Raw genomic sequence first — 13,112 nt, forward strand, 5'->3', positions numbered from 1 at the left:
CAATTTCGTAAGAAATTTTACACAATTTATAAAAAAAAATTAACTACTAACTCAAAACCTATTTCCTCCCTCACTCTACAACAGTTGAAAATTAACTCTTATCTTTCATTCGATCCTTTTCCATATAAAATCATGTTAAATTAGGGCACCATGCTTTCCCCATCCCTTCTCTTTGGGGCGTTTGGTATGTGAGATAGGAATAAAAATGATAAGAGGATAGGATAAAGATAGAGAATTTTGGGTGGAATAGGGATTAAATAAATTGTTATCCTTTATTTGGTATAAGTTAGGGATAAAAGTAGAATAAGTAACAAAGTTACAAAGATACCCTTACTAACCTTATCTTTCTCCTTTATTTCTTTGTTTTCATTAAGGGTATAAATGTCATTTTAATTATAATCCCTATCCTTCATTCTTATTCCAAACCCCCCACGATATAGAAATTGAGGGATAATAGGTGATTTTATCCTTGTCCCATCCCTCTCTCTAATCCCAATCCTTATAAACAAACATACTGTAGGTTTTGAATATCCCATTCCCTCTTCATTTATCCCCCCTAAACCAAATGCTCAATGTCACAAACTCTCCTTACCTTATTCAAAAGAATTCAAATAAATCACATTGCTTATTCTAGAAGGATTCCAAAAAGTACTCTTCTTATAGGTAGTACACTAACCTAAGAAAAACGACAAATAACCCAAGAAAATAAAAGCATTAACCTTTTTTCCAACTCATAATCTTCATCAAATCCAACTTTCACCATCTCTATAAAAAGAAAGAAAAAACAATTAAGTTAAATCTAATTAATTAATCACTACCACCCTTAAAAACCCAAACCAAAAACCCCTCTATAATTATTCTGCCCCCAAATTAATTTTCTTCACTAACCCACTATTTCTCTCAGCTAAAACCCTTCACCTTCAAAATTTCCCCCCAAATTCTTAGGGTTTTTCTCCCTCTTCTTTCACATGGCTCGAATTTGCAACCCAGGTTTCCGAAATCACTCGAATTTTCCGTCGTATTCTCACCGGAATCACAAATCTCCGGCGGATGACCACCGTGGACGGCCGCCGGATGTTCTAGAGGACCACCGTCGTTGCCGCCCTAATTTCGTGGTCAAGCTATCTCCTCTTCCCGGCGACACCTTCAATTACAGAAATTCCGGTGTTATTCAAAGTGTATTGGTGAAACACTGCAAATTCCGACCGTACAACGTCGTTTTCGAGTGGAAATCGTCGTCAATTCTTCTGTATTACATTCAATGGATTTGTGCTCGCGAAGGTGTCGTTAAATTCTGGGAGGCGCTTTTCAATGGTGAGCACAATTTGACCCCAATTTTGATCCGAAACGTCGTCGTTCCGTCTGATGTTGATGAGGTTAACGATAGGTTGAAGCCGCTGTTTTTGGCGAAGCTTCGAGGTTTGGATTCTGGAGAAGAGGTGAAAGAGTGGGAGGAGAAATTGCAGCGTTTGGAGAAAGAAATTGCAGCGGTTTTTGTTGCGATGAAGAAACAGCAACATCCGCAGCTGTTTGAGGAGAATAGGAAGAAGAAGGAGGTGTTGAAGAGTGAGAAAGAGTTGATTGTTAAGCGTATTCAAGAGTTTAAGGCAGGTGTTCGTTGTTTGCGGTGTTACATTGAAGGTGGAGAATGTAAAGGAGGTTATTCGCCGTATTGGTTCGATGATGGCGGGTTCGATTGGCCGAGGATTTATCATCTGATAATGAGGGAATGTCGTCGGTTTCGAGACGGGTTGCCTGTGTATGCTTATCGCCGGGAACTTCTCCGGGAGATCAGTTCTCAGCAGGTCAATTTTCTAAAGCTTATTTCTATTCTCCTGTTTTTTAATCACTGTGTATCACTCTCGTATCATTTAACCAAGATTATTTTTTTATTCATATTTTCGCAACATAGATACAACCGGGTGTATAAAAAAATTTGACAAAGTGAATGTTGTGATTAAAAAACAAATGAAATAAGTTGTGTACAGTTAAAATTTTAGAGAAAGGGTTATTTATGGTGTGAGAATAACGTGAATACCCTCAAAGAAAGTATGAGTACAGCTTTTTCATTTTGAAAATAACTTGAGTTACAAACTCACACTCACATTTAGATTTAGGTGACAAGGGTATTTTCGTCTTTTCATGTTCTATGGTTATGAACTCACTGCACTCTGCATGAAAAGAAGTGTTTTTCTTCTGTCTCACACAGTTTCTTAGATTCCACCAATCTTATTTCTTAAGCTTCGTGGCCCATCAATTTTTATTTGTAACTGTTTTTTTTTTTTTTTTTTTTTGTTGGTATTCACCTACTCCATGTACCCAACTAACAGTACTCTACTCTAACTATTTTTAAGTGCCTCATTGAGACTTTTTGCACTATTCATTTGACTCACTTTGACCAATGTGCGTGAAATTGTGAATCATATTCTAGTATATGGAGTACTACTATAAGAAAAGATAGCCTTATAGATATTTGTTGAAATTGTGTCAATGAATAGATTACTAATATTCAATTGATAGTAACTTATATTTTTTATAATAAAAGAAATCATTGATTAAAGTTTTGCATCGGCATGTGTGCTGAGCTCCAAGCCTCTAATGGTGCATTGGAAAAAATGGAGAGAGTGTTAAGTTTTGCTCTTCATCATTTGATGAGTAAATAACGTATAAAATACTCGTGGGTATACCCTGCACCAAGGTGTACAATCTCTCCCTACTATGTTTTGACCAACACTAGTGATTAACTTATTACATGGAGTACTACTATTACTATGTATGTAGTCTATGTACAACCCCTATTTGGGCTATTTCATATTTTCTAATAACTTGACCCTATATATTCTTCGTATATGTTTGATTATTAGTAAATTTAGAAAATAAGTTCATATTTTGAAACTTTTTGTTAATATTATTTGTCTTAACAGCATTTGATATTAAATTAAACAATATTTTACATGATAACATGTGTTTTAATTTGGTAGTATATAACTATAGTCAATTTGAGCATATTAATATTGAAACGGAGGGAGTTGAAGAAACAAACTCATGTGGAATTTTGCTAGAATTGTCTTCATGTAAATATTTCGAATATAGAATTCTTATAATTTTTAATTAATATTAAAAATAAAAGATTTGAATGGTCTAAGCTTTAATCAAGCGTGAAGATAAAGTCTTGTGTACAACGGGTGTACATTAATTTATTGTAAAACGGGCTAAAATTATGTTATAAATACTTAAAATTACTCTTTATACTGCAAAAGTTATTATATTTCTATTAATAAATTTTATCTTACAAAAAAACTTATAATGTATTAGATTAATTATATTAGTCTTTATAGCATGTTAATCAAGTACCTATAAGAAAGTATAAACATAATTTTTTTTTTTTTTTGAAAGAAGATTATTAAAAGATATAAATGATTAAAGCTATGCATTAGCAAGACAAACATGAAAATCAATATTTTGTATAATTAAAAAATAAAATTCAAAAGTATTTTTGGATGAACCATAATAGGTAGGAGGATGTGTATGTCCCAAAATATTAATGTTTCATGATTTTACTAAATACATTATCAAAGATATAGTGGTCAAAGGCGACTGTAAAAAAATAATGGTTAGCAAAAAACTTTTAAGTAAATGATTATAGGTTTCATGTTTGAGTGACGCTTACCCAATATTCTGGTATTGAAGAATGGAGGAGGAAAACTTATACAAGATGGTTGGAATTTTGATAAGAACTGTCGCAGGCAATGAGTTGCAAAGTAGAAATGAGGAAAAAGGCCAAAAAAAATAAATAAATAAAGTGTGGCGATATCTGCCATCTTTTATATACACCGTTAAACTGTTGATTGAATATGGGTGAAGATGGTAGAGGGCTGTGCCGATGTGAATGGGGTTGTGTATTTGGTCCTATAGTCCGAGGAATGTAAGAAAGTTACAGTAATTACACCAATACCTTTTATATTGAATCTAATTTGTTTTTGTAAAATTTTGTAGTAAACTAGTGATGATTAGGTCAGAATATATAGAGAATGTAGTTGAAGAAAGTATTAATGAGCAAATAGTAAATAAATTATATTGAATCTAATTTATATTTGTGAATTTTGTGGTAAACTAGTGATAACTAAATCGGATTAAAGACAATGGAATTGAAGACAGTATTAATGAAATCAGTGAATAAGTCTTTTTACAGTTGAATTTTCTTTTTATTAAAGGCCCTTTGGCCATTTTCATGTTGCCTTTGTGCCTCATGCCTGTAAGCTACTTCTGCAAAACCTTTGTCCATACATGATCCATGGCTTATGGCTCATGGCTCATGGCTCATGCCTTCTCGCTGGGCAGTGCTTAACTTTTGCCCATACCTGACCAAAATCATTTTGGTCATATCCATGTAGGCATATCTCAGCATCCCACTGCCATCTTTTCTGGTGGATTTATGTGTATATCATCCTTTATTGTTTGGTTTTAATTTTGCAGATAATGGTATTGATTGGGGAAACGGGATCGGGAAAGAGTACTCAGTTGGTGCAATTTCTTGCTGATTCAGGTTTAGTTGCCGATGGATCTTTAATATGCACTCAGCCAAGAAAGATTGCGGCAAATTCACTGGAACGTAGAGTTAAAGAAGAGAGTTATGGGTGTTACGAAGATAATGCTATCAGCTGCTATCGGTCCTTTTCATCTCTTCAGCAATTCGATGCCAAGCTGATATATATGACAGATCACTGTTTACTGCAGTACTGTATGAATGACAAGATGTTGCATGGGGTTTCCTGCATTCTTGTTGATGAAGCTCATGAAAGAACTCTAAACACTGATCTGCTCCTGTCAATGCTTAAAAAGTTGCTTCCTCTAAGGCCTGATCTGAGACTTATTATTATGTCTGCAACAGCTGATGCTAAGCAACTTTCAGAATATTTCTTTGGATGTGGAATGTTTTCGGTGGTCGGCAGAAATTTCCCAGTTGATGTGAAATATGTCCCATCCTTCTGTGAAGGAACTTCTCAGTCACTTATTAGGTCATCTGGTAACATTGCCCCTTATGTATTTGATGTTGTAAGATTGGTGACTGAAATCCATAAAACTGAGAAAGAAGGCACCATTCTTGCATTTTTGACGTCACTCATGGAAGTTGAATGGGCTTGTGAAATGTTGGTTGTGCCTGATGCGGTGCCTCTCGCATTACATGGTAAGCTGTCATATGAAGAGCAGTCACAGGTGTTCCAGGACTACCCTGGAAAAAGAAAAGTTATATTTGCGACAAATGTTGCTGAAACATCCTTGACAATTCCAGGGGTCAAGTTTGTTGTTGATTCTGGTCTGGCCAAGGAGAGCAGGTTTGAACCTGATTCTGGCATGAATGTATTGAGAGTATGCTGGATCAGCAAGAGTTCTGCTAATCAACGAGCTGGTCGTGCTGGGAGAACAGAACCAGGATGCTGTTATCGGCTGTACTCTCTGGATGATTTTACTTCGATGACTTCTCAGCAGGAACCTGAAATTCGTAGAGTACATCTGGGTGTTGCTGCCTTGAAAATTATTGCACTGGGAGTAAAAAACATTTGTGAGTTTGATTTCATTGATGCTCCCTCCAGTGAGGCAATTGATATTGCTATTCGAAATCTTGTGCAGTTGGGAGCTGTCACTTCAAATAGTGGTAATTTTGTATTGACTGACCTTGGTCAGTCTCTGGTTAAACTGGGCATCGAGCCTCGTTTAGGTAAGCTAATTCTTGGATGTGGCAGTTTTGGCCTGAAAAAAGAAGGTATTGTTCTTGCAGCAGTTTTGGCAAATGCCAGTAGTATATTTTGTCGAGTTGGTAACCTTGCAGATAAGCTGAAGTCTGACCGTCTGAAGGTGTCATTTTGTCACCCTCATGGTGATCTCTTTACGCTGCTCTCTGTTTACAAAGCATGGGAGGATGTTCCAGTGGGAAAGAAGAGGAATCAGTGGTGTTGGGATAACAGCATTAATGCCAAAGCAATGCAAAGATGCCATGATGCCATCGGTGAATGGGAGAGCTGTCTTAAAAGCGAACTTCGTATTATTGTACCAAGTTACTGGGGCTGGACACCTGAGCGAGTCACGGAGCATGACAGGAATCTTACAATGGCCATTCTTGCTTCCCTTGCTGAAAATGTGGCAATGTACTCTGGTAATGATCAACTCGGCTATAAAGTGGCATTGTCTGGGCAATATGTGCAGCTTCATCCTTCCTGTTCCCTGTTGATGTTCAATCATAAGCCTGATTGGGTAGTCTTTGGTGAATTATTATCAATGTCTTGTCAATATTTGACGTGTGTGACTGCATTTAACCAGGAACTCTTATCTGCTCTTACTTTCCCTCCTCTATTTGACGTTTCTGGACTGGCAAGTCAAAAGCTGCAAATGATTACATTATCTGGCAATGGGAAAACTCTTCTTAAGAAATTCTGCGGGAAGTATAATAATGGTCGGACGTTTCTTGTGTCACGACTGCGAAGTATCTGTGGAGATGAAAGAATAAGCATTGAAGTTGACTGTGATAAGGATGAAATTCGGTTGTATAGTTCTTCAGATGACATCCAAAAGGTTTCAGATCATGTTAAGGCTGCTTTGGACCGTGAAAGACGATCATTACAGAATGAATGTGCGGAAAAATGTTTGTATCATGGAGGTCCTGGTGCATTCCCTCCTGTTGCACTTTTCGGATCTGGAGCTGAAATTAAGCATCTGGAGCTTGACAAAAGATGTTTGACTGCTGACGTATTCCACCCCAATGCCAATGCTATTGATGATAAAGAGCTGTTATTGCTTTTTGAAAGTCATGCCTCAGGAGTATGTGCTGTCCATAAATCTGTAATTCATGGTTCAGAGATAGAAGATAAAGAGAAGTGGGGCAGTATTACGTTTCTGACGCCTGATGCTGCCAAAAGGGCAGTTGCTGAGTTGAACAATTTTATGTTTGATGATTCTTTGCTTAGAGTGAATCTTTCAAGGGCAACATTTGGAATAGACCGAGCATTTTCATTTCCTGCTGTCAAAGCAAAATTGTCATGGCCTCGTAGAATTAGTAGAGGCTTTGGTATTGTTAAATGCATGGCACATGACACTGACTTACTGGTTTCACAGTTCTCTAATATGCGGATTGGAGAAAGATATCTAAAATGTGAACGTAGTGAAAAGTCTATTGATTCTGTTGTGATTAGTGGAATTGATCGTGAAGCTTCTGAACCTGAAATCTTACAGGTATTGAGGAGTGCTACAAATCGAAGAATTATGGACTTTTTTTTGGTCAGGGGAGATGCTGTGGAAGATCCAACATGCCATGCATGTGAAGAAGCTCTTTTTAGAGAGATTTCTGTATTCATGCCAAAAGGGACCCCACAGATTAATTTCTGCAGAGTTCAGGTCTTTCCCCCAGAGCCCAAGAATGTTTTTATGAGAGCTTTGATTACTTTTGATGGAAGGTTACATTTGGAGGCGGCAAGAGCGTTAGAAGAGATTGAAGGAAAGGCTTTAGCTGGTTTTCAATCATGGCAGAAAATACAATGCCAGCGGTTATTTTACACTTCAGTGTGTTGTTCTTCTGCTGTCTACTTCATAATCAAGAGAGAACTTGATTCCTTGGTGGCAAGATTCAACCATCAAAGAGGTATGTTTAAATTCTTGGAATATTCACTTGTCTGCTCAAAATATTTTTCTACTCATTCCCTTTCTGTTACCTAAATCGTACTCTTCACTGTTTCAATGTTTCAAATGGCTGGCATTGAATTCTTGATCATCAGTGGATACTGCTGAGTTCTCTGAAATCCTTGCTTAAGTAAATGAAATAGCATTTTTGAAGACCAGAAACTTAATTGTTGTCAGAAACATATCTAATGAACAATGAATATTAAATTGCCATGCACCCCAGTGTCATTTACTCGATTATATGTTGGCTGGATTAAACTTCATCAATCACTTCCTCAAATTCACTTGATTTTTTAAAAGTTCAAATAAGGAATTACCTTAATTACAAACTTCAGGTTTATCTGTACGAGGGGTCTCATATCAAGAACCCAATCTTTTTTGTGTTGACTTTTATGAGTTCATCTTTCCAACTTGACTTGACGAAAGCCTTTATTAGTGTTTAATTTATTTTATTTATTATAATTTTTTGGAAAATTTGTCAAAAATAAGCCAACCTTTTTGTGATTAGCTCAAAATAAGCCAAACTTTTGATTAACTAAAAATAAGTTAACTTTTAAGAGTTATTTACTTTGAATAGGTCAAATGACCTAAAACCTACTAAACAAGTCATTTTCTTTTATTTTTTTAATTTAAAATTATTTATTTGAATTAATTGTTAAAAAAAAAAAACCATCCCCAATGTTGACCACCCCTACACGCCGGCAATTGCACGAACCACCTCCCCTACCCTTCCCACCGCCGCGCCAGCCCTACCAAACCTCCCACCCTTGACCCTTCTCCTTCCCCTCCATGAAGGTCAGCCTTCTTTCTCCCCCACCAGACCCTTTCCTCTTCTCCCTCCCCGAACGTCGCCCTCGACTGAAACCAACCCAAACCCGTCAAAACCACCATACCCACCTCGAATCACTACCCTAACCACCAATTAACACCGTATCTACCCCAAAACCCAAACCTAACCACCGAAACCCTGTCCTTTCACCCCAAAATCGAACACCCACCTAAAAAACCACCATAAAAATTGAAAAATAAAAACTGAGAGAGCGAGAGAGAGAGGAATTGGTGGTGGTCGGGTGAGGGGAGAAAGAGAAAGAAAATCGGCGGTGGCCGGGTGAGGGATGATCGGAATTATAGTCGGCGCTAGGTAGGGGCTGTTCTTCATTAGGTGGGAGCTGAGAGAAATTTCTTTAAAAAAAATCTTAAAAATTAATTTAATTAAAATTTTTAAATGCACCACTCATATTACAACACATGGCATACTTAACCTAAATAACCGGTTACCTCCACAAACAACAGGTCATGACTCATTTTGGGTTTTTTAGAATAAAAGTTGGCTTATTTTTAGTTAATTAAAAGGTTGACTTATTTTGAGCTAACCGAGTAAAGGTTGGCTTATTTTTGACAAATTTTCCTAATTTTTTTTTGGCTCATAGATTTTTTTCAACTTTATTCATTTTTCTCTTATCTTAAATCCATGTTAGCATGAATAGGGAATGAGGATATAGAGGTAAAGGGATGCTGGACAATGTGCTTGTTAGCAAATTAGTATTTTTTTTCCCCTTATGAGATGAATTACAAAGTTGGAACCACTTTGATGATGTATTCTTCTTGAAATAGTTGTGGAACCACTATGATTTATCTGTACTAGGAGCTAACTGTTTTAAGAAACTATATTTACAGGAACTGAATGCACTTTAGACAGGAATGCTAATGGCTCTTATCGAGTGAAGATATCAGCAACAGCCACTAAAGTTGTTGCGGAGTTGAGAAGACCTCTGGAAAAACTGATGAAAGGGAAAATTGTCAATCATGCCAGCCTCACTCCAGCTGTTCTACAGCTGCTCTTTTCTAGAGATGGTATCACATTGATGAAGTCCCTACAACAAGAAATGGGAATCTACATATATTTTGACAGGCAGAGTCTTAATGTGAGAATGATTGGGCCTTCTGCTAAGATTGTTGTTGCAGAGGAGCAATTTATTCAGCGCCTTCTTAATCTCCAAATGAATAAGCACTTAGAGATCCATCTACGTGGAGTTGAACTGCCACATGACTTGATGAAGGAAGTTGTCAAGAGGTTTGGCCCAGACCTGCATGGGCTGAAGGAGAAGGTACCTGAAACTGAGTTCACCCTTAATACACGCCGTCATGTCATTTCCATTTGTGGTACTAAAGAGGCAAAGCAAAAGGTGGAGGAGATTGTTAATGAGATAGCACTAGTTAGTGGGAGTTCAAGAGAGCCTAACGCGTGTAGTGATAAGGCATGCTCGATTTGTTTGTGTGAACTGGAGGATGCATATCAGCTTGAGAGCTGCATGCATGTGTTCTGCAGATCATGTTTAGTGGAACAATGTGAGTCTGCAATAAAAAACATAGATAGCTTTCCTATCTGTTGTGCCCATGGTGGTTGTGGCATCCCTTTTTGGCTTGTTGATTTGAAATCTCTATTGTCATCTGAAAAGCTGGATGAGCTTTTTATGGCTTCATTGCGAGCATTTGTAGCATGTAGTTATGGCAAATTCAAATTTTGCCCTTCACCTGATTGTCCTTCTGTTTATCAGACTGATGGTCCAGGAAAGACAGGGGAGCCTTTTGTGTGTGGGGCTTGCTATGCAGAGACTTGTACTCAATGCCATTTGGAGTACCATCCTTACTTATCATGTGAAAAGTACAAGGAATTCAAGGAAGATCCAGATTCATCTCTAAGAGAGTGGTGGAGAGGTAAGGAGGAGTACGTTAAGAGGTGTCCGATTTGTGGCCATACCATTGAGAAGTCCGAGGGATGCAACCACGTTGAATGTAAATGCGGGAAGCATTTGTGTTGGGTTTGCTTGGAGTACTTTGCTGATAGTGATGAATGTTATAGCCATTTGAGGGAAATACATCACGGGATTACATGAAAGTGGTATTTATCTTAATCCTAACCATTAGATGTCATGTATATATAACTGGCTTTGTTTAGTTAGCTCATTGTACATTTCCACAATCCCATGTATAGCTTCGACTACGGTCTACAACTAACTTTAGTGATCCCTCTGTATATATCGTGAGTGTGGTAATGATGTTATATATATGCGGAGTACATATAGTGCTCGTGGCATGTTCGATGCATGTATGTGGCTTTCTATGTCTTCCCCCCTTTCTTGTTCTCCTTTGAAAAGTCTCTCAGGTACCATTTAACCTCTGTCTGAATTGAGTGTTTTCGCTACACCTCCAATTATTTTTGGTGTGAAACAGAGACAGTAAGAACTTCTGGAAGATTTCCCACAAAAAAAAAAAAAAAAAAAAAAAAAACCTACTTACTTTTGGGAGATAATGCAAAAAGGATATCCCTTTACCAGAATTGCAACTGTATACTGAAAACACTCAATTCAAAAAATGTTAAATTGCTCTTTGTACTGAAAACAGAGTCTCACCATCCTAATATAATTTAACGATGATGAGACTGGTATTAATATGCAACCTATATGATTTGATTTGTTATACAATTATACGGAGTAGTTGTTGAATATTATTTGTGAATATAAGTGTAAAAATGTTTGGTTTTCTGTAATTTTGCAGTAGTTAGATGAAAAAGGCTTGTAATTTTGTGAATAATAGTGAAAATGTTGGTTATTTAATTAAAGATAGGTTAAAAAAAAAATGTTGGCCATCTAATGCCAAGTAATTCTGGAGTCTGAACTATCAGAATGTCAGTTTTTGGCACTTTGAAGCAGAAAGTTCTGAAAAAAAGACTGTACCATGGAATTTACACTCAAATTTGAGTTCATACTTGCAGAAAAGAGAAATATCATAGGTTACTATTATAATTTAAACCAATTACAACTTTACAACCCATCAGAATCAGAAATATAAACCCAAGTTAGTTTCCAAAAAAAAAAAAAAAAAACCCCTAAGAGTAAAAATATTTGCAACCAACTGCAAATCCAACCCCAGCAATACCCAAACAGAAAGCCATAGTTATCAACAATGTTAACCCATTACTTCCACTTCCATCACCACCTTCGTCGCCCTGTTTTCGCTTTCCATGATCACAGAAGACTTGCTGCTGCTGCTGCTGTTTCTGCTGTTGCTGAAGCTGAGATACTTGAAACTCAAGCAACTTCAAAAACTGTCTGTAAGCAAAAATCTGCATCGAATCTTGCACGACAGCACAGGCAAGCGCGTCTCTTTCCTTAGTAATCGCGGCATACTTAGCTTCTGCTTCGCGTGCTCGTGTCTGAGACAGCCTAAGTGCCTTCAGAAGCCCCATTTTTCTATCCCCAACATCAAATTCATCTCCATGATCATAATCACCCACAAAAGTCTGCACTTTTTTTGTGTTCATAGGACTGATTACTGTTACATTGTCATGTAACCCTGAAAACACTTTTGTAGGAGGTGGCAGATCACAGTTTTGAATAAGATCATTTCCTGGTTTCTGTGACAACATAACACCCATCATCAAATCATTCTCATCAAACCCTTTTAGATTAAACATCTGTTGGTTCTTCGGCGTTGCGCCGGCCCAATTGGCCATTAGAGTCGCTCCTTTCTAAGGTCAGTTAAGGGTATGAAGTTTTGGTCATCCTAGATTTTTACACAAATGAGAGAAATTTGTTAGTTTGAGGCGTGGAAGAAAGAGACTCTTTTTTTTCTAATCTTAATGTTTTTATTTGTTTTATTTATGTTGATCAAGTTTTAAGTTAAAAAGGGTGGTTGAGAGGGAAGTGGATACCTCAAGAAATGGTGGGGTGTTAATTTATTTTTAATTGTTTGCTGAGGAGAAATGCTTTTCTTGCGTGTATGGGATGCTATAGCATTGACAAAACGTTACAACTTTTCTTACTTTTAATATTAAAAGATTCCACTTAATATGAATTGCTTGGAAAAAGCAAGGAATTAAGCATTTCAATTATTTTTTTTTGACAATCATAAGGGTGGCTTGTTCGGAAAAAGATTATCCTATATAATATGAATTACCGAGTTTATTCACGTCTAAATCTTCCTTCTATTTTATAAGTAGAGATGGAGTAATTTGTAAGGGGTAGAGGGAGTAAACACTCAATGCGGACAAACTTAAGGATTCACTTGATGATTCATGGAAGATAACATGTTTATTTGCTGTAATTTCTCACATTTTAGGGGAAAGTATCATTTGAGCAACAAATAATGAGTTATATTTGGACATCGCTAGTTGCTAATGCTAAAAATTGCTGTTAACAAAAAGATGCTAATGGATATTCAAGAGAAGTTTTCAGTTAAAATTTTGTGTAGAAAAAAAAAGATGAGGTGAAAAATAGAAGGTGCAAATCCTCTCGATCATAGTATAAGTATAGAAAGGGATTGAAAAGGAATGGTCAAGTCTACCTAAGACTTTCATGCTTTGAATAATTTGAAACAATCAAATTCCATTATCCATATAGTCTTTATTCAAGATGCTAATCTTTAATAATTGTAGCGTA

General features: G+C 36.8%; 2 protein-coding genes across 2 annotated transcripts; one reads left to right on the forward strand and one right to left on the reverse strand.

Annotated features, from left to right (window-relative positions):
- The first annotated feature begins 774 nt into the window (after window positions 1–774).
- Window positions 775–10,783, forward strand: LOC145601264 (ATP-dependent RNA helicase DEAH12, chloroplastic-like). The gene is made up of 3 exons (XM_081657241.1): window positions 775–1,805; window positions 4,477–7,633; window positions 9,349–10,783. The coding sequence occupies exons 1-3, from the start codon at window positions 969–971 to the stop codon at window positions 10,566–10,568; spliced, it is 5,214 nt and encodes a 1,737-aa protein (XP_081513367.1). The 5' UTR covers window positions 775–968; the 3' UTR covers window positions 10,569–10,783.
- Window positions 10,784–11,560: 777 nt separating this feature from the next.
- LOC145600321 (uncharacterized) lies at window positions 11,561–12,187 on the reverse strand. The gene has a single exon (XM_081656235.1). It carries the CDS (start codon window positions 12,185–12,187, stop codon window positions 11,561–11,563), a length of 627 nt encoding a protein of 208 aa, XP_081512361.1.
- Between the last annotated feature and the right edge of the window lie 925 nt (window positions 12,188–13,112).

The sequence above is a fragment of the Chenopodium album genome, chromosome 21 (assembly GCF_948465745.1).
Source record: "Chenopodium album chromosome 21, dcCheAlbu1.1, whole genome shotgun sequence".
In the NCBI taxonomy this organism is placed as follows: domain Eukaryota; kingdom Viridiplantae; phylum Streptophyta; class Magnoliopsida; order Caryophyllales; family Amaranthaceae; genus Chenopodium; species Chenopodium album.